The 22,785-nt window shown below is 42.7% G+C and overlaps 1 protein-coding gene across 6 annotated transcripts in view; it reads left to right on the top strand.

Annotated features, from left to right (window-relative positions):
* Positions 1–22,785, top strand: part of OXR1 (oxidation resistance 1) — a 232,331-nt gene that overhangs the window by 171,058 nt on the left and 38,488 nt on the right. For 2 of the 6 annotated variants that reach the window (XM_077351668.1, XM_077351666.1), the window contains exons 5-8: positions 6,937–7,019; positions 16,413–16,520; positions 19,112–19,225; positions 19,729–19,881. In XM_077351668.1, coding sequence (XP_077207783.1) covers positions 6,937–7,019; positions 16,413–16,520; positions 19,112–19,225; positions 19,729–19,881 — 458 coding nt within the window. Of the gene's footprint in view, positions 1–597; positions 1,007–6,936; positions 7,020–16,412; positions 16,521–19,111; positions 19,232–19,728; positions 19,882–22,785 lie in introns of those variants that run through there. The other 4 variants (XM_077351667.1, XM_077351665.1, XM_077351672.1 and 1 more) reach the window with 3 other exon arrangements.

Here is a 22,785-nt window from a genome sequence, read left to right as displayed (position 1 = left end):
ATAGCACCTTTTAAGACCCCCAAGATTTATTCAAGGCGTGAGCGACATGTGCCCAAGGAAGGGGTAGATTCCAATTAGTGTTGGTCTGAAGTAGCAGAATAACATCAGAGTCCAGTCCAGCAGCGCCTTTAAGACCAACAAAGATTTACTCAAGGCGTGAACTTTAGAACACGGGTAGTCAACCTGTGGTCCTCCAGAGGTTCATGGACTACAATTCCCACGAGCCCCTGCCAGCGTTTGCTGGCAGGGGCTCGTGGGAATTGTAGTCCATGAACCTCTGGAGGACCACAGGTTGACTACCCCATGCTTTAGAGTGCAAGCACTCGAAAGGAAGGCTCACGCCTCGACCACACCTCGGTGCGCCTCCCTGTGGAAAGTTTGCTGGCTTTCAGGGCGAGCCACACTCGCGGCCCTCTCGCGGCGAATCCCACAGGCCTCGTCGCGTCCCTGCCGGCCACGACGACGACGCCGCCGCCTCGACCCCCTTTCGCAGCCCCAGCCCGGAGCCGCTTTCCACCCCCCCGTCGGGGCATCCCGGGCGGGGAAGAGGAGAAGCAAACGTCGCGGCGCGCTCACCTCGCCTCGCCCTCGGCCGGAGACAGGCGCGGCCCCTTTAACAGAGGGCGCCTTCTTGAGGCGGAGCCGCCACAAACTTTCGCACAAGTTTTGCGAGGCAGCGACGGGGCGGGCGGGCGGGCGGGCCTGGAGTCGGCGGGAGCCTTCGGGGAGGGCGGCAAAGGCGCCTCGCTCCCCGCTCATGGCGAGCCCGCCTCAGGGCCCCGCAGCCCCCTAGAGCGCGGCCCGCTCTCGGCGCCCCTGCCCTCAGCAGCGCCGTCGCCGTCGCCCCGCATGGAGTACCTCACCACCTTCACGGGCAAGAGCGGCCGCCTGCTGAGGGGCACCGCCAGCCGCCTGTGGGGGAGCGTGCCCGGCGCTGCGGGCCCCCGCCAGGTCCACTTCCAGGACTCGCTCCATGAGGGGGAGCCCAAGGCGACGCCCCCCTTAGGTACGGGCCGCAGAGGGAGACGGGGTGCGTGCCTGTGTGTGAGTGTGTGTGTGTGTGTGTGTGAAGGACAAGTGCGGAGACTCTGCAGGGAGGGCATGTTGCCTTGCCCGCCTCCGAGGCTTGTGCAGGTGGCGTCCTCGGTTTCCTCTCACGGAGAAAATAACTTCGCAGTGTCTCTCCTAAATGAGTAGTGTGGCTGCCTCAAAACAGGAAACTTGGGCTGCCGTTTGCACGCCTGCGCCATTTTGGGGGTATTGCTTTGGTGGGTGGGGGGAGGGGAGGTTGGAGCCGGCCTCTCGGGTTGAGTGTGGGTGGCAGTTTTATGGCCCCTTGAATCGGGACCTCTTTCCCCTCCCGGGAACTCCCCCCATCGCTTCTCAACCTCTTGTGCGTTTTGTGACTTTCCCGGCAGCGCACGCTGCCTTGTCTGAACGCACAGCGATCTCAAAGTCAAGAAGTTTTGCGTGTGTGTGTGTAGGATTGCGCAGTACATGTCCCCTCTTCCGGGCAAGGGGGGGGGAGGAGGAGGTAAATTTAGGAAGCAGGGAGGAGTTAATTGTAGGGTGAGAGGGAGTCGTTAAGGGCGCCCTGGCTGTTCTTTCTGGATTCCTTCAACCGAGAGGGCAATTACTTCTCCACTTCCCCGGTCATGTGTTTGTGTTGGGAGGACATGGGACTGAATCTCTACCTTGTCCCCAGATAGGATGAGATGGGAGAAGCCTACGCTGTTAATCATAGATTGGAACAACAGTGCTAACGCATGTCATAGTCTCACTACTGGAAATGTTGAGGGGAAGTATATTTCCTGTGATCTATGCAGGCTGGCCGAGGCAACAGGTTCATTGCATCTGATTTTTGGTTGTCCACTGGAATGGGTACTTGATCCTGGGTCATGAAATGAATGAGCTATGGCACAGGTGTGTGTGTGTGTGTGTGTGTGTGTGTGTGCTTGGCTGCTTGGGTCATGGGTTGCTTGGGCCATGGATCAGGCAGGCTGCAGAGGTTTGGAAAGGAAACACAAAAGTTTAGAACAGTTCAGGAATAGCTTATCATTAGCCTCAAATGCATGATTGAAGAATGGCAGAAGTCATTCTGAAGTGGAAACTGGGACAAGATGCTGATAAAAAACATAGGGAACGACGTGCTGAGTCTGCAGTGTTTCATTTGCCTAAATTGTGCTGAAGTAATTTGCAGGGTATGTTGGTGATATAGAATCTTCTCACATAAGGGAAACTCTTTAATTCCAGCTGAATCAGATGAAAAAGAGGCTGTACCATTAATCTTTATTCCCCCCCGGATGGGTTTCTGCTCCTGCATAAATGAAAATCTGGATACATGCATAGTAAAGATATCATGTGGCACACAGAAGAAATCTGTATGTGTATATACATATCTGTGTGTAGGAGTCATTCATTCTCTGTAGGAGTCATTCTCTGCTTGACACTCACGAGAGAAAATATTTAACAGGAATTTAATTTAAAAATAGAGAGAAGTTGGGTAAGAACTTATGATGAGCAGGTATATTGATAGTTTCTCAAGTCTTGCCAGGTGCGTAAGGACCTTTTACTAGTTTCATAGAGATGTTTCACTAAGCAAGAGCATGCAAGTTTACAGTGTATTGTTTTTGCCATAAGAAAAGTAGGTAAAAATAGAAGCTTAAAATAACATGTAAAAAGGTGTATTGTTTGAATTTAATACTTTTGAATGTGTTAAGAGTATTTGTTAAAGGCTATCAGCAGATTCAAATACTGAGTTAAACTCTGGTTAAACTTCTGCACCCAATAAATATAGTGTAATGCTTACCTTAGGTAGTCATTATATTCTGGACGCTCTGCATGACATTGCCGACAACCAGTGTCCAAGCAGCTACATCCGCCATTTTAAAGCAGTAGTTGGGGAACCGCATAAAGTAGATTCCCCAACCCATGTTGTGCGAGATACAGAAGAACAACCAGCAGGCCACCAGCCAAAGAAACATATGGAGGCAAAGAAATGCTATCTCCGCCTCTAGTGTCCCGCCCTTGCACCCGCATCCCTTCTCCCAGGGATGTTTTTTTTTTTAAGCGAACTTTCTGGAACAATGAATAGGCATACAAGCGTGCAGGCAAAGCCAAAAATAATTTTTTCCCAAAGTTGTCACAAAAAGCATGCCTCTCTAAAGTCCTGTTAGAGTTGTTCTCAGAGCAGTTCTGCCAAAGCTCTCTCAGCCCCATCTACCTCACAGGGTATCTGGTGGGGGGAGAAGAGGAGGTGATTTTAAGCTGCTTTGAAGCTCCTTCGGTTAGTGAAAAGCAGGGTATAAAAACAAACTTTTCTTCTTGCTATACTGATAGTGGTATATGAGCATTTTGAAAGTTCCAACAGCACGACAGTGAACAAGTTTCCTTTCTCTGAAAAACCATAGCATGCTGGTAAAACACTAGTTATTGCATTGCTTAGAACTTTTCTATGTGATAGAGAACAGTGCCTTCAACCTGCCCTTAGTTTACTTGCATCCTTTCATGCCAGGTTTCAGTCTTTTTCTGATGTGCTTGGTCTCAGTGGTATTCCTCCACACAATCTGTTCTTGTAAAACTAGCTCCAAGACATGTTCCTGCTGCTTCCTGTGCTTGAAGTTATCATTTTCTTGACCAGCACTAGAATATACTAGACCAGTATAGTGGTTAGCATGTCTGACCTGAACCTGGGTTCAAATCTCTACACTGTCATGGAATCCTGTTGAGTGATGCTGGGCCAATCACACACACTCTGTTGAACCTGCCTCATGAGGTTGCTGTGAGGATAAAGTGGGAGAGAGGAGAACAATGTAAGCAGCCTTGGGAAGAAAGGCAGGGTAGAAATGAAGGAAACATGTAAGGACCTCCCAGCCATTATGGAAATAGTAGCATTCTTTTGTTAAGTCTTTGATGCACATCACACGGCACTTGAGACACAATCACGTGTAATATATCTGTTCAAAGTTAAAACTGTGTGAGTTAAAAGTGTTAACAAGTACTCCTGGAATAAACTCGCACATTAAATACAGTATTGTGTAACTGGTAATTCATGTTTCACTGGTTTGGGTGCTTCCCTGTTTTGATTAGTCTTGATTTCACATTTACAACTCAGTATCAGTATTCTCCTTTTTAAAAATACACTTGATGCTTCTCTGAAAATGTCACATGATACTAATAGGGACAGATACATAGCTTAATTGAGGATCAGTATTGTGCCACCCTGCCTCGGGGATGTGTTTTTCAGCAGTGGACTTCTTGTATTAGCTGGATCTTCAAACACCTTGCAGAATAATACCCATCATCCAAAAGGCACTGAAGCAAATTAAACCATTTGTTTTTTCTCTTTGGCCATGCAACAGGTAAAGAGTGAAAGATCTTCCAGACTGTATTTGATTCTCTCTTAGGAGTCCTCCTCCCACTCAAAGGCATTTTCCTTGTTTAATCAGATTAGTTGTCCACAACTGTAGCTGATAATATTTCAACTTTGGAGAAAATCACTGTAATTATCATAATAGGGGTGGGTATTTTGTTTTTCCTTTTTAAACATAGTGACTAACACGCTTTTTTCTCACCAGTTTTCCATAATTGAATGAAATAGCATCCTTCAGATAATAACTAATCTGTGGATGATTTCGAGGCGTGAAGAACAAGTATTGGTACACAGTATGAAATCTGTACTAATTGACTGAGCTGGATAGCAAGGAGCAATGCATCATGTTTACATATATGGACATATTTTAATTTTAATCAGATGGATGAAATCTACACTTACATAAAAATTGTATGCCACTTTTCTGCCCAATTAAGCAAGCAATTTATAAATGAACTTTGAAAAAGTGTAATAAATTGGTAATAGAAAAACAAATTGTGGGGGGGGGGGGTCAGTAAGGGTATACTAGCCAGACAGGAAAAGGCTTCTGGTGCTGTCAAGAAGACAATGATAAAGGGAGTTGAACATTACAACTATCTTGTTAGATTAAGAAATGCACATAAAGTCATAGGATTTTAGAGATCTTTGTCATTGGGAAGATCTTGATGTTTTCTTTTGCACATCTTGTTTGTAATGTGGTTTTGTGTTTAGCACTTCTGTCTGGTGGGTGATTTCTACCTTGCTTTATAAAACTAGGGGCCAAGCCCATTACATGCAGGAATACAATAGGCGCTAGATTTGGGGGGGGTAGAATTATGTGGATGGCCTCCCCCTCCCCCCAGGACCTGGAAAGGCTGCAGGCAGCTGTTAGGGGACTCACCAGTAGGGGCAGCTCTCATGCAGCAGGGATCTGTAGCCTCCAGCGCCTCAGAGGGGAAGTGGAAGGAGGAGAGGGTGGTTAGGGGTGAGGGAAGGAAGGCAGGTGACTGGCCACTGGACAGACAGGTAAGCTGGTTGGATGAGGAGGCTCTCAGGAGCGGGACAGCTACCCTGAGTGGGTGTTAAGTGCTGAGTGGCACTTAAGCTCCTCTTCCAAGGCCTTACCAGAAATATTATATGGATGCATATTTTGTGGGCAACTATTTCTCTAGACATGGGGTAGGAATAGAAAAGTAGCAGATGCCTAGATGTTCAATATTTGGTGCCATAATACTTATAGTAAAATATGTTTAAACATTGGGATGGCCACATTATACAGAAAAATGGTCAGAATGCTACATTACTGAATGTAAAGATAATCGCTGGACAAAGCTGGGATATCCCTAAGCCTTGCATTTCCACAAACTTAAATTATCACTGGATAAAGGCAATCTCCGTGTGTTGTTGTGTTTTTTATATTCTTTCAAGACTATTCAGAATTTAATGTAGACCTCTCTAATGTCATGTATCTATCCAAAGGACTGAAATTGTAACTCATTCAAATAAATTTTAGTCTTTAATGATGTGACCGGATGTGATGATGAGACAGGAAAATTCTGTGGAAAATGCCTTTTCCTACAGCCATTTCCCATCTCAGCTTTTGGTCTTTGTATGTTAATTTATCCTGAGCTTGAATTGGGCCTCCACCCAGTAGGAAGTGGTTGAATGGCCAGTGTGAACCTATTTCTTCCTGAGAAATCTTAATGTGTATTTTTGACACAGACTATGTTTCCCCCAGCATGCTTCTTGCCAGATCTAGAACAAGATGAACTATAAATTGGAAGTGGGGAAGAGAAGAGTATTAAGCTAGAGGGTTTTTAAAAACCTGTTTTTGCATCCAGTTACCATTGAATCTACTTGAATCATGAATTTGCCTGTATGTTTTGTTGGCTGAAGGAGAAGACAGTCAGAAGAAAGATAATTCAGTATGGGGGAGTACGGAAAGAGAAAGTGCTTTCCTAAAATAAATATTTTAAAGCTTGTACTTCTAAGTAGATGGCAGGTCCATAAAAATGTACAGTCAGTTCTGACTCATGAAAAATATTAAGTGGAATAGTGAAATATGTGTACCAAAAAGAAGTTGTTCCATCTTATATTTATGCTGCAATTGAAAAATCGTACTTACTGAGCCAGTTGCACTGTAATTGGGACTTTAGATTTTGTGTACAAAGTGTCAGTATATTGTATTTAAAAAACAAGCAAAACCATAGCTTGAAACTTACTTGGATAGTGGTGCCTATTCTACTGCAGATGACAGGCAGATCCCATGCAGCATAGACCCAATTAAACATCTTAGAATCATTACAACCTTGCTCTGTGCAAATCTTCCCTGTTCAGTGATTTGTCAGTTGATAACACCCAGGATGCCTGTAGGTTCTTATATACATTCCCAGATGTTGGAACTGGTCGAATCCTCAAATCTGAGCAGTGGGTTCCCTGTTAGGCTGAGTAGAGAGTCACAGTGTATAAGCTGTGTAATTGTGAATTAGATGCCTGCCTGCAGGGCTGTAGTCAGCAGCCTGTGGCAATACTAAGAGGAGAGAGAAAAATGAATATAACGTATGCCTTGCCTCAATTTTTTTCAGATACTGGCCAGAAGAAGACCCTAGACAAGAAAGATGGGAGGCGAATGTCTTTTCAAAAGCCTAAAGGGACTATTGAATACACAGTAAGTTATTGCTTAGCTACGTACTATACTAGTGTTTAACACTCAAAAGCTTTAATAGTATTCTGAAAACTAAGAAAAAGAATCAGCCATATTACCTTTTGTTTGCTCAGTCTGTAGCTCTGGGCAGCAGTTCATCTCCTTAAATGGATTGGGAGGAATACTGGTCTGAGTTTTCAAGAAGGATGTAAAATAAAGCTGAAAAGGTAGTTAAGTATTCCCGTGGATTTTATATCAGCTGTAAATAAAACTGTACGTCAGTAGAACATTCCTTTTGAGGCATAGATCATTTTACTTCCAGAAGCAAAAACAGATTTTCAGAATACCTCTGCTACCTGTAAAGCTTTCAGAATTGTTGATGGTCCACTGAATGCAGGTGGACATGATGTTAGTAATGCCTTTAAAAAGAATTCTTGTCGTCTTCTGATAATTTCTGTTGATTTATTGCTACTTCAGAGCATAGCTCTTTTCCCTCAGCACTATCTGAAAATGGAGCCTTTCTGTAACTGTTACGTTCTTCAAATGACCCTCAAACAGTACTGCAGTCAGCGTTTTGTGTTTCTGGTTACTAGGGGAAACTGAAGTGATAAATGTTTTGTTACATATCATCTATATAACTAGGACTCTAAATATATATATTTAAATTTGGTAGGATCGTAAATCAGCTACTGTGATTTTTGAAACGTGTTGAAATACAACCTGTACTCAATGGATTGAATAAATAGCAGTATATCTGGCATTTATCCTGTGTGCACAGTAGATGTTTTTGTAAATGTCTAACACTTACTGCTTTCTACTTTGACGTTGTGCTGCCAGCGTGCTTTCATTGGCTAGAGTTCCAGAAAACTGACCAGAGCAACTGTGAAATGCAATTAGGGAATGAATTAGTTCTTTCACTTTATGTAAATGACTAGAGAAAACAAAATGCTGCAAATTTAGACTGTCACATTTTTGCATTGACCCAAATGGTTTTGAATAACTTGTAGTAATGATCCATGCAGCTTCTCTTCAGGGAGTCTTTATTTAACGTAATCTGTGTTCTGTCTTTATGAACAGATATGAGTAAAATAACAGAAGTAACCTGGTTAAGAATTACTATATTTTGCTGTAGCTAACTTCCTTGAACTGCATTTGGTAACTCAGTGACTGGCGGTATATCTTTCAGTGAAACATTCCTTTTTAATACCTTACCCAATTATACAGTATTGTGTCAACTGATGAGATCTTTTATTACACCAATTTGAATAGTTGTGCAGAGTTTGCAGCATTGTATTATGTGCATGTACAATTTTATTTACATTTTATCATGAGCATGTACAAGCTCTGTGTAAGTCTGCCAAAGTGCTAAATGCAGGTCAAATAGTAATTTAGATCTTCAGATCCTACTGATTTTATGATGGTCCGCTTCATGAGTGCAACGTCAATGTTCCAGCCTATAGCATTACAATAAAATATGTTATTTTTCTGTCAAAAGCTTCTGTGCCTCAAAAGCATCTTGTATTTTCTCACAGCAACTTTGTAAATAGGATAGACCAGGATTCTCCAATGCGGTGCTCATTGAAACCTTTCCTGGCACCAAGATGTTTTAGGAAGCGGATGGGGCCAGATAGGGCGTTTGCCCAGAAGGGCCTCTGATTGGCTGTGCAGATTTTTAAAAATAGAGTTTTGAAAGTGGCTGTCCATACAGCCCAAAGACCTTCACCGTGGCCCATTATGCACGGCCGCCGAAACGGCAATTTCGGGTCACATGGAAAACGCGGAGGGGGAAGACGCGACACACACCGGTTATGCACGGGGCGGGGCGTAACGGCGGCAAAACCCAGAGTAACCGATTATGCACGCGGTGATCCGGGCGCTGCTTCTGGTTGCGCCCCGGTCACCCGGAAGCTGCGCTTTCTTCTGCTTTTCGTGAACGCGGCTTTTTCGGCGGCATGCACCGAAGCTGCGGCCGGTTGCAGCCGGCTCCGTACATTATCGGTGATTTTAGTTGCCGCAATTCCACCCCGAATGTGCGTTATTCCCCCCGTGTATAATGGGTTTATGTGACTAAAAGTAATCTGTGCAAGAATTATTTTAAAAAGAATATGTTCATTGTAAATCTTGTTAAACAGAGATTCTGCCTGAAATGTTTAAGATTGATTGTAAAGTTATGAATAACATAAAACTGTGGCATTTTCCATTGGCTCCATCTCTTGTGGTAGCCATTTGTCATTGCAGTCCTCACTCTGTGTTAGAATTCCAAAGATGCCTGTAGGCTCATAAAGTTGGGAATCCTTAGGTTAGAATGAAAGAGGAATAGCTTGTTCAAGGTTACTGTGTAAACTTGATGACAGAAGAGGAATTTGAACTTATCTCTCAAGTCATCGTGTTGCCTATTCAAATAACCTTCCTTTAGTCTTAATATAAATGTCAAAGTATAAGAATTATTAAAATATCCCTCTCCTTCCAGCCATTATATTTGCTTTTCGAGCAGGATTTTCTACTAAGCAGAATATATTCTGAAAAAGTACTTGATGTAATTTCTTACAATAATCTTTATGGTTAGCAATCACTTAAAGAAGATAATCAAGTTAGTCACATTTAATTATCTACAAAGAAGCATTCATGTTCTGATTTGGAGATACTGTCAGTGTTTATGCTTGTAATGTATCATATTTCTTGCTTTTTTCTTCCTTTGAAGATCTGTTTGCATTAATTAATTTATAATCCAGTAGACCTGGGACTTGGTAGCACCTCCAAAAACTATTTTGTGTGTAATGTGTGGCTACATCTATACGTGGACATGAGACTTTCAGTTAAGGTTGCTAGTGAATGTTGCATTTCAGGAAAAAATTGTAAATGGAAAGCGTCAGCAACTTGTGAATGTTAATAGCTGATAAAGACATAGGGATTGATTCAAGAGAAAAGGTGGCAGCCCTTCTTTCATTCGGGCTTGAACTCCAGTGTTTCATCGCTGCTGTTTAAAAATTATTGGCCTGTGCTGTCATTCTATAGTGATTTGGTCAGTATTCAATAAGTTGGCAAATTGTATGTTTTTAGGCCAAGAAAAGTAATGCAGTGTTTCAAATATCTTTGTGAAACTGCTTCCATGCATGCTTTTAATTGATATTGTCAATATCTGGCAATATAGAAGTGCAGAAGATAGTGGGAGGGTGGGAGGTCTAACCTGGGATTTACACTGTGTTGTATTTTACACTGTGTTGAATTTTACCAGCAGGTATTTCCTCAGTGATCCCTCCCTTCTTCCTAATAGGTGTTTTTTAAATATATTGTATGTATTTTAAGTCAATTCTTATTAAAGTTGTTTTAACTCTTTTAAAAGTTGTTCTAATGTATACTTTAAATGTGCTTATTGTTCTAATAATAGTTTATAATAATGTAAGGTCTTAAGTGTTGAAAGGCAGGTGATACGGGTGGTGTGGCATGCCAGCTGGGCTCCTGCACTGTGGAGGGGACTGCTGGCCACTTGCCCCTCAGTCTGCCATTGTTACTTATGCAGAGGAGGGCAGGCTAGCTGGAGAGCTGTGCTGCCTACACCAAGGCCACGTGTGAGGGCGAAGGGCTTTGCTGTGCTCTGCAGGTGGGGTATGGATGGCAAAGGGCTCAGCTTTGCTCTGCAGGAGCCCCCATGCTCCCTGCCCTGCAAGCTGTGCCTTGGAATGGGCAGCCCAGCTCACCAGCTGGGCTGCCTTAGTATGCAGGAGCTTTTTGATGCTCACTCCACAGCCTCCCGCCTTTGCCTCTGTAGAACAACGCAGACGGATGGGGTGGCAGTGGCGAAACATGGCTAGCTGGTTGCCCTGAGCTCCCTGAGCTTACATTCTGCCAGTTCTTCCTCTTCAGGCAAATTGGGAGGAGGAGGTGGAGGGGGATGGGCCAGGCGGGGAAGAGTCTCTGATTTATCCTCAGTGAGGGAGGGCTAATCACAGGCCCAGCATGTTGTGGGGTAGTACCTAATGCTTTTTATTAGGGATGATGATGCCTACAATAAAGCAAGCCATCTCAAACTGAACCCTTTAATGACAGAGGTCTTCTGTCTGGGAAGGAAGGGACCAGATCAGGAGGCATGCCTTCTCAGACTGGACAGGGTGCAGCTTATAACTGTACAATCAGCCAAAAACCTGGGGATGATCTTTGACGCCTGGGAAGCTCAAGTCACAAGGATAGCTCAGCTGATGTTTTCCCATCTGCGCCAATCTAAGCTACTAGAACCGTACCTGGACCCAGGACACCTAGCCACTGTGATCCATGCAACGGTCACCTCCAGACTTGATGACTGTAACTCGTTCTGTACGAGCCTACCTTTGCCCTTGTTATGGGGAAGGATTGTTTTTTTCAGAATTCCTCAATTTCTTCTTTTTCTCCTCTGAGAATTTCTTTTTGATTTCACTTTCTGATTTTCTATGTAGTTTCATAACTTCAGCCCATGCATGGTATACTCCTAGACCACTACTGGATTGTCGAAGAGGAGGGTATAAGAATCAGAAGGGTAGAAAGATTTGGGAATACATTGCCTACCTCTGAGCAGCTGCAGAATGAAATTCTAAAATTTTGCAGAACTTCACTTCCTGCCCTTTCTCTCTTTGAATTTCTCTTTTGATCAAAATACTTGAAGTTCCCCAAAACAGGAAAAGAGATGGATTGTTAGATTTCTGGGGGAAATTGGGTTAAGAAGGAATAAGAGAAAATAAGAGAATTCCTTCTGACACTGAGAAAGAGTGCATGCATTCGAAAGCTCATGCCTTGAATAAATCGTTGTTGGTCTTAAAGGTGCCATTAAACTCAAATTTTGTTGTGCTACTTCAGACCAACATGGCTACCCACTTGAATCTACCTTCTGACACTTACCATGCAGTAGCAGATACTTCACCAAAGCATTGCATTATCATTATATCAGCGCTGTTTATTTCTGATACATGCTCTGTGTAGCATAAATAGATACATCCACCCAAAGGGTGCTTGTAAATGCTCTTGAAGAGGATTGACAAGTGGAGTATCTCAGGGATTTGTTCTGGGCCCTGTGTTGTTTAATATATTTATAAATGATTTGGATGAAGGAGTAGAGGGGGTACTTATTAAATTTGCAGATAACACTAGAATGGGAGGGGTAGCAAACACACTAGATACAGAATCAAAATATAAGATGATTTTGACAGGCTAGAAAACTAAATAAATTTAATTTCAATAGTGATAAATGTAAAGTTCTTCAATGCATCACTATAGGATGGGTTAGGTTCATCTTGGCAGTAGTCTGTGTGAAAAGGATCCGGGGGGTCTTAGTAGATCAGACACTAAACATGGGTCAGCAGTGTGATTTGGTAGCTAAAAAGGCAAATTAGATTGTGGGATTAAAAGTAGTACAGTGTCCAGATTACATGAGGTTATGTTACCGCTATACTCTGGTCTGGTAAGACCTCACTTGGAGTACTGGGTTCAGTTTTGGACACCACAATTGAAGAAAGATTTAGAGAAACTGGAGGTGTCCAGAGAAAAGCTACGAAGATGGGGAGGGGTTTGGAGACCAAATTGTATGAGGAAAAGTTGAGGGAACTTGGTCAGTTAACTTGGAGAGAAGACGACTAAGAGGGGATAAGATAACTATCTTCAAGTACTTGAACGGCTGTCATATAGAATAGCGATCCCCAACCTGTGGGCCGCAGACCACATGTGGTCCTTCGACTAATTGGAGATGGTCCCCGAAGGACGCCTTCTCCCCCCCCCAGCCCTTTACAACACACTTCGGGTGTCATTGTCTCCCATCACTCCCAGATGGGACTATCTCGTTGCAGAGAAATAAGCTCAGGGTTCCCACTGATTTGTCATTGTCATGAGTTAAAATTTCCATGAAAATAAAATGTTCCTTATGTTCATTGTTGTGGCATGTCTGTATCTTATTTTGAAGGGATGTTTAAACATTACCATAGCGATCAGAGAGCGTTAGGGCAGTGGTTGAGAGTAGAGGAGTAAACTACCCCCCCCCCACCGGGCCTCAGTAAAAGGCGTTGAATGGTCCCCGGCGTTGAGTGATCCCCGGTGATAAAAAGGTTGGGGACCACTGATATAGAAGATGGAGCAAAGTTGTTTTCTGTTGAACCAGAACCAATGGGTTGAAATTAATTCAAAAGAGTTTTTGGCTAAACATCCAGAAGAAGCTCCTGTCAATTAGAGCGGTTCCTTAGTGGAACAGGCTTTTTTGGGAGGTGGTGGGTTCTCCTCTTTGGAAGTTTTTAAGCAGAAGCTAGATAGTCATGTCACAGAAATGCTGATTTTATGAAGTTAGGCAGATTGGGAGTGGGTGGGCAGGAAGGGATGTGCCAGTGTTTGTCTCTTGTGCCATTCCTTGCATACCCAGAGAATTAATGGTCGACAATGTGGAATGGTGGGTGAATTTCCTCCAGGCCAGGCTGGATTCTGGAGATTTTTGGTGAGGGGGATCACTTGGGCATGAAATTTGGGTCACTGTGGGTGGGCAGGTAGTTGTGAGTTCCTGCATTGTGCAGTGGGTTGGACTAGATGACCCTTGAGATCCCTTCCAACTCTGATTCTAATTCTGCAGAAGGAGAATGACATTTCTAGGCATCATGGTGACCCAGTGTCTGGGATTTGTTAAGCCCTTACATAAAATGTTAGGTTACACACTATTGTAAAGGAACAATCTGCGCTGCTTAGATTCAAGTGGGTAGCCATGTTGGTCTGAAGTAGCACAACAAAAATAGAATGAAGTCTTTTCTCTCTGTCTGAGCTATGCTAACTCAATTGTGATTGAGTTAAGTGAAACAGTCCAGTTTCCTTCAGCAAAAAATAATTTTTGTTCTCTGTGAGTGAATATGTTACAAGCAATGCAAATGAAAATATATGCCGCAAAACTGCAACACAAACACATTCTTAAGAGTGATACAGCTAAAATTAACTTGCTCATTCAAGCAGAACTCAATTGAGTTAAGGCTGGATAAACACCGTAGAGATTTACAACTTTCTGCTTAAGGCATGGGGGGAAATTAGCTTTGATAAATTGATCTAAGAAAGCAATTGCTGTTAGTCCCTTGGCATTTATTATTTGCACTCATCCTTCCTCTAAAGAACTTTTGGGCATTTTGCAATGAGTCCTTGCAACAGATCCTAAAAAGTAAGTTGGAATAAGAGGGAGTGATTGCCAAAGGCCACCTGACCTTATTCTGTAGCATTCTGCTGGCGATGTTGGGTCATTTATTCGTACCACAATTTTATCTTCCATGTGTCACTTCATATTATTCATTATTAAAATGCTGGCTGGAGAGATGCTTAATGTAAGCAAAATGTTAAGGGCATCAGTGAGTCAGCAGGTAATCTGAAAGTTTTGGCAGCTGTTTGGCAGACAGGCTTTGACCTAAAGTTTTGCTTATAATTTATCAAGTCCTTCTAACAATGTGTAGAAGTGCATCAAAATAAAAGAGAATATAAATTTGCCTAACTTCCGTGTACAATGTTGATCTACTGTACTCAACATTTCACTTTTAACAGAATAAAATACTAACGTTTGTTATACCATTGTGGCACGATACCTCCCCCAGTGTTTGTTCTTTCTGTATTTGAAGAATGGCAATTAAAGAGGCGTGCTATTGTGCTAAATTCATGGAATCTTTCCTGTTCCACAAATCTGAATTAGAGCTGTACATATGCAGTTGTAAGATAACTGGAAAAAGTTGTTACTTTTCAAAAATCTATCAATTGCTTAAGGAGACATCAGAAGAAGAGGAAGAAGGAAGAAGAAGAAGAAGAAGAGTTGGTTCTTATATGTCGCTTTTCTCTACCCGAAGGAGGCTCAAAGCGGCCTACTGTCACCTTCCCTTTCCTCTCCCCACAAGAGATACCCTGTGAGGTGGGTGAGGCTGAGAGAGCCCTGATATTACTGCTTGGTCAGAACAGTTTTATCAGTGCCGTGGTGAGCCCAATATCACCCAGCTAGCTGCATGTGGGGGAGTGCAGAATCGAACCCGGCATGCCAGTTTAGAAGTCTGCACTAGACCCATTATGCACGGGGGGAATAGCATGCATTCGGGCTGGAATGGCAGCGACTAAAATCACCAATAATGCACAGTGCCGGCTGCAACTGGCTGCAGATTCAATGCACGCTGCCGAAAAAGCTGCGTTAGCGAAACGTGGAAGAAACCACAGCTTCCCTGGCGACCAGGGCCCTATCAGAAGAGGCACCGTTTGCATAACCGGGGAGTTCCGGGTTGAGCGCCAGGGCCACAATTGAAGCGGCTGTTGGAATGCCGCAGCAGGCAGGAGGGCACCAAAGGGAACAGGGACAGAAAGGCGGCCGGGGAGCCCAAAGGGGAGGGGGATCAGGGGAGCACCGCAAGTAGTGGGCCGGGGCGCAAAGCCCCGGTGGGGAACAGAGGGCAGCATGCCCCCATCTAGGGAAGGCACAGAGGCCACTGCACCAATCATCCACCAATCCCCGAACCCTCCCCCAACCACAGGCGAGGGGGTGTATGCAAACAGACAAACTTTATAAAACAGTATAAAACAGTGCAAAACAGTAATACAAACAAGTGTGAACAGCAAGACAAACTCAAAACGCGAGGGGTAAACAGTATTAAAGGGGACGAACTAGGGGGCAGAGGAAACAGGGCAGCAAACAAGGGGAGGGGCGAACTGGGAGCAAACTAAGGGGACAGGAATGCACAGACACCAGAAACCCCCCCAAAGTCCAGCTTCAGGACGGCGGCATCCATGGTGGCAGCTCACGTTGGCGCTGAGGAGGGTCCGGCAGCAGTGGAGTCACTTGCTCCCTCCCCCTCCACTTGTTCAGCGCTTGCTCCCTCCCCCTCTGTGCCCGTTGGACCCGGCAGGGCTGCGCCTGCACAGGCTGCAGCTGCCCTTCCTGGCGTCCGCCTCCAACGTTGCGCCCGCTTGCCGACATGGCGCGCTCGCCTCACTTCCCCCTGGCTCCACATCCACGCCTCGACGCCCACCTCTCCGGATTTTGCCACCGTTACACCCCGTCCCGTGCATAACCGGTTTGCCGGTCCCGCGTTTTCCATGTGACCCGAAATTGTCGTTTCGGCGGCCATGCATAATGGGCCCTCCTAGCCACTACACCAAACTGGCTCTCAGGTTCAAGAGACCTATATGACGTCTGCTAGATGTGAAGGAGAATTATTCTTCGTGATAACCTTTCTTCCACAGTCAGATTTCTTCAGTACTGTGCTCTAAATATATGCTATTTTATATCCTATTTTTTGCACTAAAATAAAATTAATTGAAAAACTTATTTTAGGAACTTTTGCCTTTAAAAAACTTTTAAAACAAAAAAATGCTTTCTAGGTTGCCATTACTTTGAGTTTTATAGGAACTATAGTGACTTCACATCTATGATATATGTAAACAAAATATATCCTCTCTTTACAGGTTGAATCAAGAGATTCACTGAACAGCATTGCTCTGAAATTTGATACAACACCTAATGAATTGGTCCAGTTAAACAAGCTATTCTCCAGAGCAGTTGTCCCAGGACAGGTATTTTCTATCCAGTAATTTATAGAGGAATAGATTAAGTAGATTTATTTAAATGTTTTTGAGAAATAACTTAATTTTCCTTTATCTCACATGTTCATACTGTCTAGTAGAAGCCTTACTGTATTGAGGGGACAAAATGTTTGCTCAAATGTTAGGCATTGGTCAAATGTTATAAACAAATGCTGCACAAGAGTTTGAATAACAGCTTACTCCGTGCTTTAGCAGGTAGATTCTGTACTAACTCTGATCCTTTTGCTTGAAAGGAATTTGGGAAGCAGAAAAGCAGAAAAACTTAATAGCTTTTATGATATAATGCTCTAGGGCAGCCTTTCTCAACTTTTCTACTATTGGAAAACCTCTGAAACATTCTTCAGGCTTCGAGAAGTGGCACGATTGTGCAGAATATGGTTTGGAAGCATAGCTGTGTATATGCGCACCCAAGGCTCCTCCCCTTCCCACCCCCTCCAAGCATCATTGGCCATTGGGGTGGTGGTGGTTGACATAACCATACCATATCACCCGATAAAAATATATACAAAAAATTAATTAACTTCCACCCATTTGGGAAACCCTTCCAGGGCCATCAATGGTTCACAAAACCCTAGTTGAGAAAGCCTCCTCTAGAGTAACATGTAAAATAATAGCACATTGAACTGAAGACACTTTCCATATGTTAAAGGGCACCTTTGAATTCAACCCACAATTTGTATAGTTCTTTTTGCAGATGGGAGAGCACACTTTTGAGTAATTCTATCATGAAGAATCTCTGCATTTAGAAAACCAATATAGATGGGGGACATTCTAGTCTCCCTTCTTATTCTAGATTTCTCCAGAGATAAATGTCTAGTTTAAGATTGAAGAATATTCAAAAATATTATTTCACTTGCCCGTGAAATGAAGTGGCACTAGATGCAATAAATACTTATTTATAATGTTCCTCAAACTTCCTTGTGCCAAGAGGAAATATGTTATTGCTGCTGTTAGGTGCAAAGTCGTGTCCGACCCATCGCGACCCCATGGACAATGATCCTCCAGGCCTTCCTGTCCTCTACCATTCCCCGGAGTCCATTTAAGCTCGCACCGACTGCTTCAGTGACTCCATCCAGCCACATCCTCTGTTGTCCCCTTCTTCTTTTGCCCTCAATCGCTCCCAGCATTAGGCTCTTCTCCAGGGAGTTAGTCCTTCTCATGAGGTGGCCAAAGTATTTGAGTTTCATCTTCAGGATCTGGCCTTCTAAGGAGCAGGCAAGGCAGATCTCCTCTAGGACTGACTGGTTTGTTCGCCTTGCAGTCCAAGGGACTCGCAAGAGTCTTCTCCAGCACCAGAGGTCAAAAGCCTCAATTCTTTGATGCTCGGCCTTCCTTATGGTCCAACTTGCACAGCCATACATTGCAACTGGGAAGAACATGAAGAGGAAATACAGGGTATTAATAATTTGATAAATAAAATTGTGTGTTCTAACTAGCAACTAGCTGTGCTAAGCAAAATAAAGCTTGCTTGCTGGCTTATAATCTGAAATGCAACTTTCCCATAATCCTCTGATTATTTCTTGTAGGCTTGGTTTCCAATTATGGCTCTATAACCAATAGTAAAGATGGCATTTGTCAGTGTAAAGAGCAGTTGGGGGGAATATGCTTGATCTGCACTGCTACCTGATGTACTGGGAGCTGTAGTACATAGTGTTATTTCTAGCTGGAGTACATAGTGCTATTTCTATTCTAATGACACTCCCTAAAGTTCTGTAGCACTATTCCAGAATTTTTCTTCCTTCTACTTCCTACAGAGCTCAGGTAGTTGTGTCCTCTATGTAAGGCAGAGGTTCTCTAGAATAGAAAAAAGTGAGGCTTGTTCCTGAAATAAACTTGCAAACAAATGGTTCAAGATTTTGGGTGCTAATCCTTTTAGAGAGGAGCATGTTTTCCTGTGCATCCTCATTTTTATCAGTTCCTTTCCCACAGTGAATGGTACAGGACTGTGTGTATCCTAAGAGAAACCATGCTTTCTCTGCCTCCTACATTTAGAAGGCTAACAATGACTTTAGTGGACTTAGAAAACGTATTTATGATGTAATCCTAAACTATTGCACCCTTCTATGTATCATGTCAGCTTACCCTGTTTTCTAAAAACAGTTTATTTTGTTATTTTGTTTTGCTAATAATTTGTAAGATGACAGTTACTGAACAGCTGTTCAAACTATTGTCAGCAAAGTATTATAAGTCCCAGAGTAGTATCCTCACCATTGATATGTATCCTCAGTTTAGAGCAAATCTGTGTTCTAACAATATATGAATCATGTTCTTGTTTACAAAACTTTACAGTATCCAGAAATCGTTTCAGCAAGCAAATCTAGAAACATCAAACCTTAGGCCAGATTCAAAATAGCCAAGTCAGGGGCTTTTAGTATAAATGATTTAAAGAAAATACATGGTTTGGACCATGATTGTGGAAAATTATTTGTAACTCAGTCTGTGAAAGCATCTTGGTTAGCAAGCAGTGTGGTTCTATCTTAATTAGCCTCTGAACTCTTGCGATTACTGTTGAACATTTCAGCTGTAGTATTTGTGGGTTTTTTCTTTTTTCTTTTAAATAGATCTTATATGTTCCTGATCCAGATTATGTTTCCAGTGTGGAGAGTTCTCCTTCTCTTAGTCCTATAAGTCCTTTATCACCTACATCTTCAGAAGCAGAAGTTGAGAAAACAGCTGTAAGTGTAAGTAGATTTATGGATGGATTGTTTGCTGGAATGACTGAATTCCAGTAGTGCTCCTGTGGAATGGCTAAAAGGCACTATGTGTACTTCACTGATCTAATTAGTGCTAATGTGACCAGTTGCTAGAGGTGCTCTCCTTCAAGACATCAGACAGAACAATAGGATGAAGATGCCTTTGACTAGAGCAAGGGTGGCCAAACTGTGACTGTCCAGATGTCCGTGGACTGCAGTGTTAACATGCTAAGAATCAGTTTGGGTTTGTTTTTTGTAATAGCCAGTTTGTTGAGGTATATTTGCTTCCAGTTTTGCAGCAAAACCCAAATTTAAGTTACCTGGACTAACTGGAGATCTATTTATATCCTTAACTTGCAATACCAGCTATTCTCCTTCATCAGGTATTAGTAATGTTAGAATTGTACTATGTCACCAGGAAACCTGCTAGTTGCACAATATTGAACATTAAGTGTACAGTCAAATGTCACTTGCTTGATTTCTAGGATCACGATGGGCTACATGGGAAGGAAACGACAGTCACACCAGGTTATACGTGTGTTCGGCCTGCAAGAGTGGTATCATCCACATCCGAAGAAGAGGAAGCCTTCACAGAAAAATTTCTCAAAATTAATAGCAAATACATAACCAACGGCAAGGTACACACCTTTGCCACCATAGTGCAATTGTGGATTTTTTGGGGGGTAAAATGGAAGTGTTTGTGTCTAGTTGCATCTTTGAAATGATTGAAGAATATGCCTGGTACAAGAGCTCTCAGTGAACCTCCTTTATTATTTCATTTGTGTCCTGCCTTTCCTTCCAATGAACTCTGTTATTGTTTGCTCATTTTCCATGGTTAATATTTGTAGATTCAGCTGTGTTCTGTCTCTTATAACATGGTGGTTAGGATTAACCCACTCCATGCACTGAAACACAATGTTGTAGGCAACCAACTTGTCCATTAGCGAATGGATCATCTTCCAGAGTGACTTTCTTTGAAGATTTAAGTCCACTCCATAAATATTAGAATAGGGGAGCCCAAGAAGAGCCAAAATACATAGCAAGATCAAATCTCCAGACTTATTGCTTGCCTTGAGATTGAATTTTACATTTCTTCTTTAAATTCTCTTTAGTCTTTCATATAAAAAGAAGAGGCATGCATCAGTATTTTCAATTTTCCTGGCATGTTTTCTGTCTTGCCTGATGCAAGTGAACTTAGTCCAAGAATACCATGAACTTTAAAACAAAACATGCTACAATTGCTGTTCAAGTAGAAAAAGCTGCAGGAAGTAATTATCTCCCCCCTCCTTCCGGGATTGAAATAAAATCATTCTTTCCTTCTGCTTGGCAACAAACAGTAGTGATAGAATCAATGTGCAGCGTTTTGAGTCATGGTGTAGTGGTTAGGAACACAGACTTCTAATCTGGTGAGCTGAGTTCGATTCCGCACTCCTCCACATGCAGCCAGCTGAGTGAACTTGGGCTCGCCACAGCACTTATCAGGGATATCTCAGCCTCACCCACCTCACAGGATGTCTTGTGGGGAGAGGAAGGGGAAAACTAATGTAAACCACTTTGAGACTCCTTCAGGTAGAGAAAAGCAGCATAGAAGAACCAACTCACCTTCCTCTTCTTTTAAAGGTAGGAAAGCACCTAACTTTTTAAAAAGCAGTTAAATGGTCTCCATTTCCATTTTATTTAATATTGAGGGGGTCGCCCCTGCTTACAGCAATCACAATATTTAATGGCAATTTGAATACTGAATGAGCTGTCTCCTGCCAGAAGAGTTGCAATACCTGATGGAGCAAGAGAGAATCTTTTTGCAAACTAGTAAAAATTAGATGTATAATCAGTGTCATACCCCATCCTGTTTCTCAGTAGTGACCATCAGTCTCCTGACCTCCATTTTATCCTCACAACGAGACAGGACTGGATGGGAATTTGCCTAGTCCAAGGCCACCCAGCAAATTTCCATGGCATAGTAAGGATTCAAACATGGGTCCTGACATTCAAAGCACTATGACACACTGATTGTGACAGCTTTCTGAAGCCCCCTCCCTTTTAAAATATGGGACTTTTACACCCACCCTGTCTCAGCTGACACCCTTTTCCTAGATTCTAGTCAGCAAATCGTACTTGCTCTTGCAAGTTGCACAGGGATTGACTTCGTACATATGCCAGCTTCCTCCCCATAGGAATCTAAAGCACCTTATATCATTGTCCTCACCTCCATTTTATTTTCAGGGCAAGAGTCCTGTGAGGTAGGTTAGATTTGATTATCTGAAGATCACTGTGCAAGCTTCTGTGGTAGTCAGAGTGAGAATTTGAACCTGGTTCTCCTAGATCTTAGCCAGACATTCTAATCACTATACCACACATGCTCTGATGTAAGTCAGAGTAGGTGCTAAACCTACTTTGTTTTGTAACATAGGTAATACTTTTCTTTGTGCTACCTCCACCATTCTGGCTTCTCACAAGTAAACCTTTGCTTTCATTGCAAATAGCAAAGAGGTATTATGGAGCTAACTTAAGCCAGTAAATTCTGATTACCTTCATTTTTGGGCTTGTAACTCATATGAGCTTCTTGAATCCAGTGGCCAAGTTTAAGTTTCCTAGCTTCATTTTCTGATAAATTTTGCCTGGCATAGATAGATTTATCCCTTACTATTATCATCTTTTTCTTGGTTCTTCATTTATTTAAGAATTTTGCATCTAATTTTCTGAGAAGACTTCCAACAGTTGCAGTTATTATGTTCTGCTTTTTCATCTTAATTCGGTGTTTCATGCTTGCCTTTTAATCAAAGTGTCTTTGGAGGTTATTTCGAGTATGATACAAAAGGATGTGAAGAGAAGGTGGTCTAAAGCAGAGGGAGTTTATAAACATGTCAAAGAAGGTCTAAAGAAGCCCTACTGCTCTGATTGTGTGTGGGGGGGAGCTTTTGATTGTTGTGGATTTTCCAGGCTGTGTGGCCATGGACTGATAGTTTTAATCAGTGACATTTCACCAGTAACTGGATGGCATCTTCAGAGGTAGGACATGGCAAGATGGGAATCTCTCCATGCCAGCCACAGTTACTGGCAAAACGTTAGGGACTAAAGTTACCAGATCATGTCCACACAGCTTGAAAAACACACAACACTCAGTTGACAATTTGTGGAAGTTGTTACTCATTTATATCTACATTAAATAACTTTTGTTAGTCATTACCTCCTTAAGCTGTCACGCTTCCAGCTAGAGAGGAACTTTCCAGGATCATTCAAAGAATAAAAATAATTGTGAAGTTGAAAATCTCTGGGAATTGACAGGATGAGTAGTAAAGCTTGGAGCACAACTGCCACTGATTTTCTAGGAAATTCTAAAAAGTTGCTATTGTTTTTTAAATGGGAAACCTATAAATATAGAGGTATGTTTAAAAATAGTCTTAGAGGTGTGTGTGTGTGAATCAATTCTTTGCCTGCAAAGTACATTCCTTGACCACCAAATCAGTGAATGATTTCAGCTTAGCTTGTTTTCAACACTGTCATGACCTTTTCTTTTTTCCTTCCTATAGAAAAAATTTAAT

The sequence above is a fragment of the Paroedura picta genome, chromosome 9 (assembly GCF_049243985.1).
Source record: "Paroedura picta isolate Pp20150507F chromosome 9, Ppicta_v3.0, whole genome shotgun sequence".
Lineage (NCBI taxonomy): Eukaryota > Metazoa > Chordata > Lepidosauria > Squamata > Gekkonidae > Paroedura > Paroedura picta.
The sequence above is the reverse complement of the archived record's forward strand: the minus strand, read 5'-3'. Positions and strand labels throughout refer to the sequence as shown.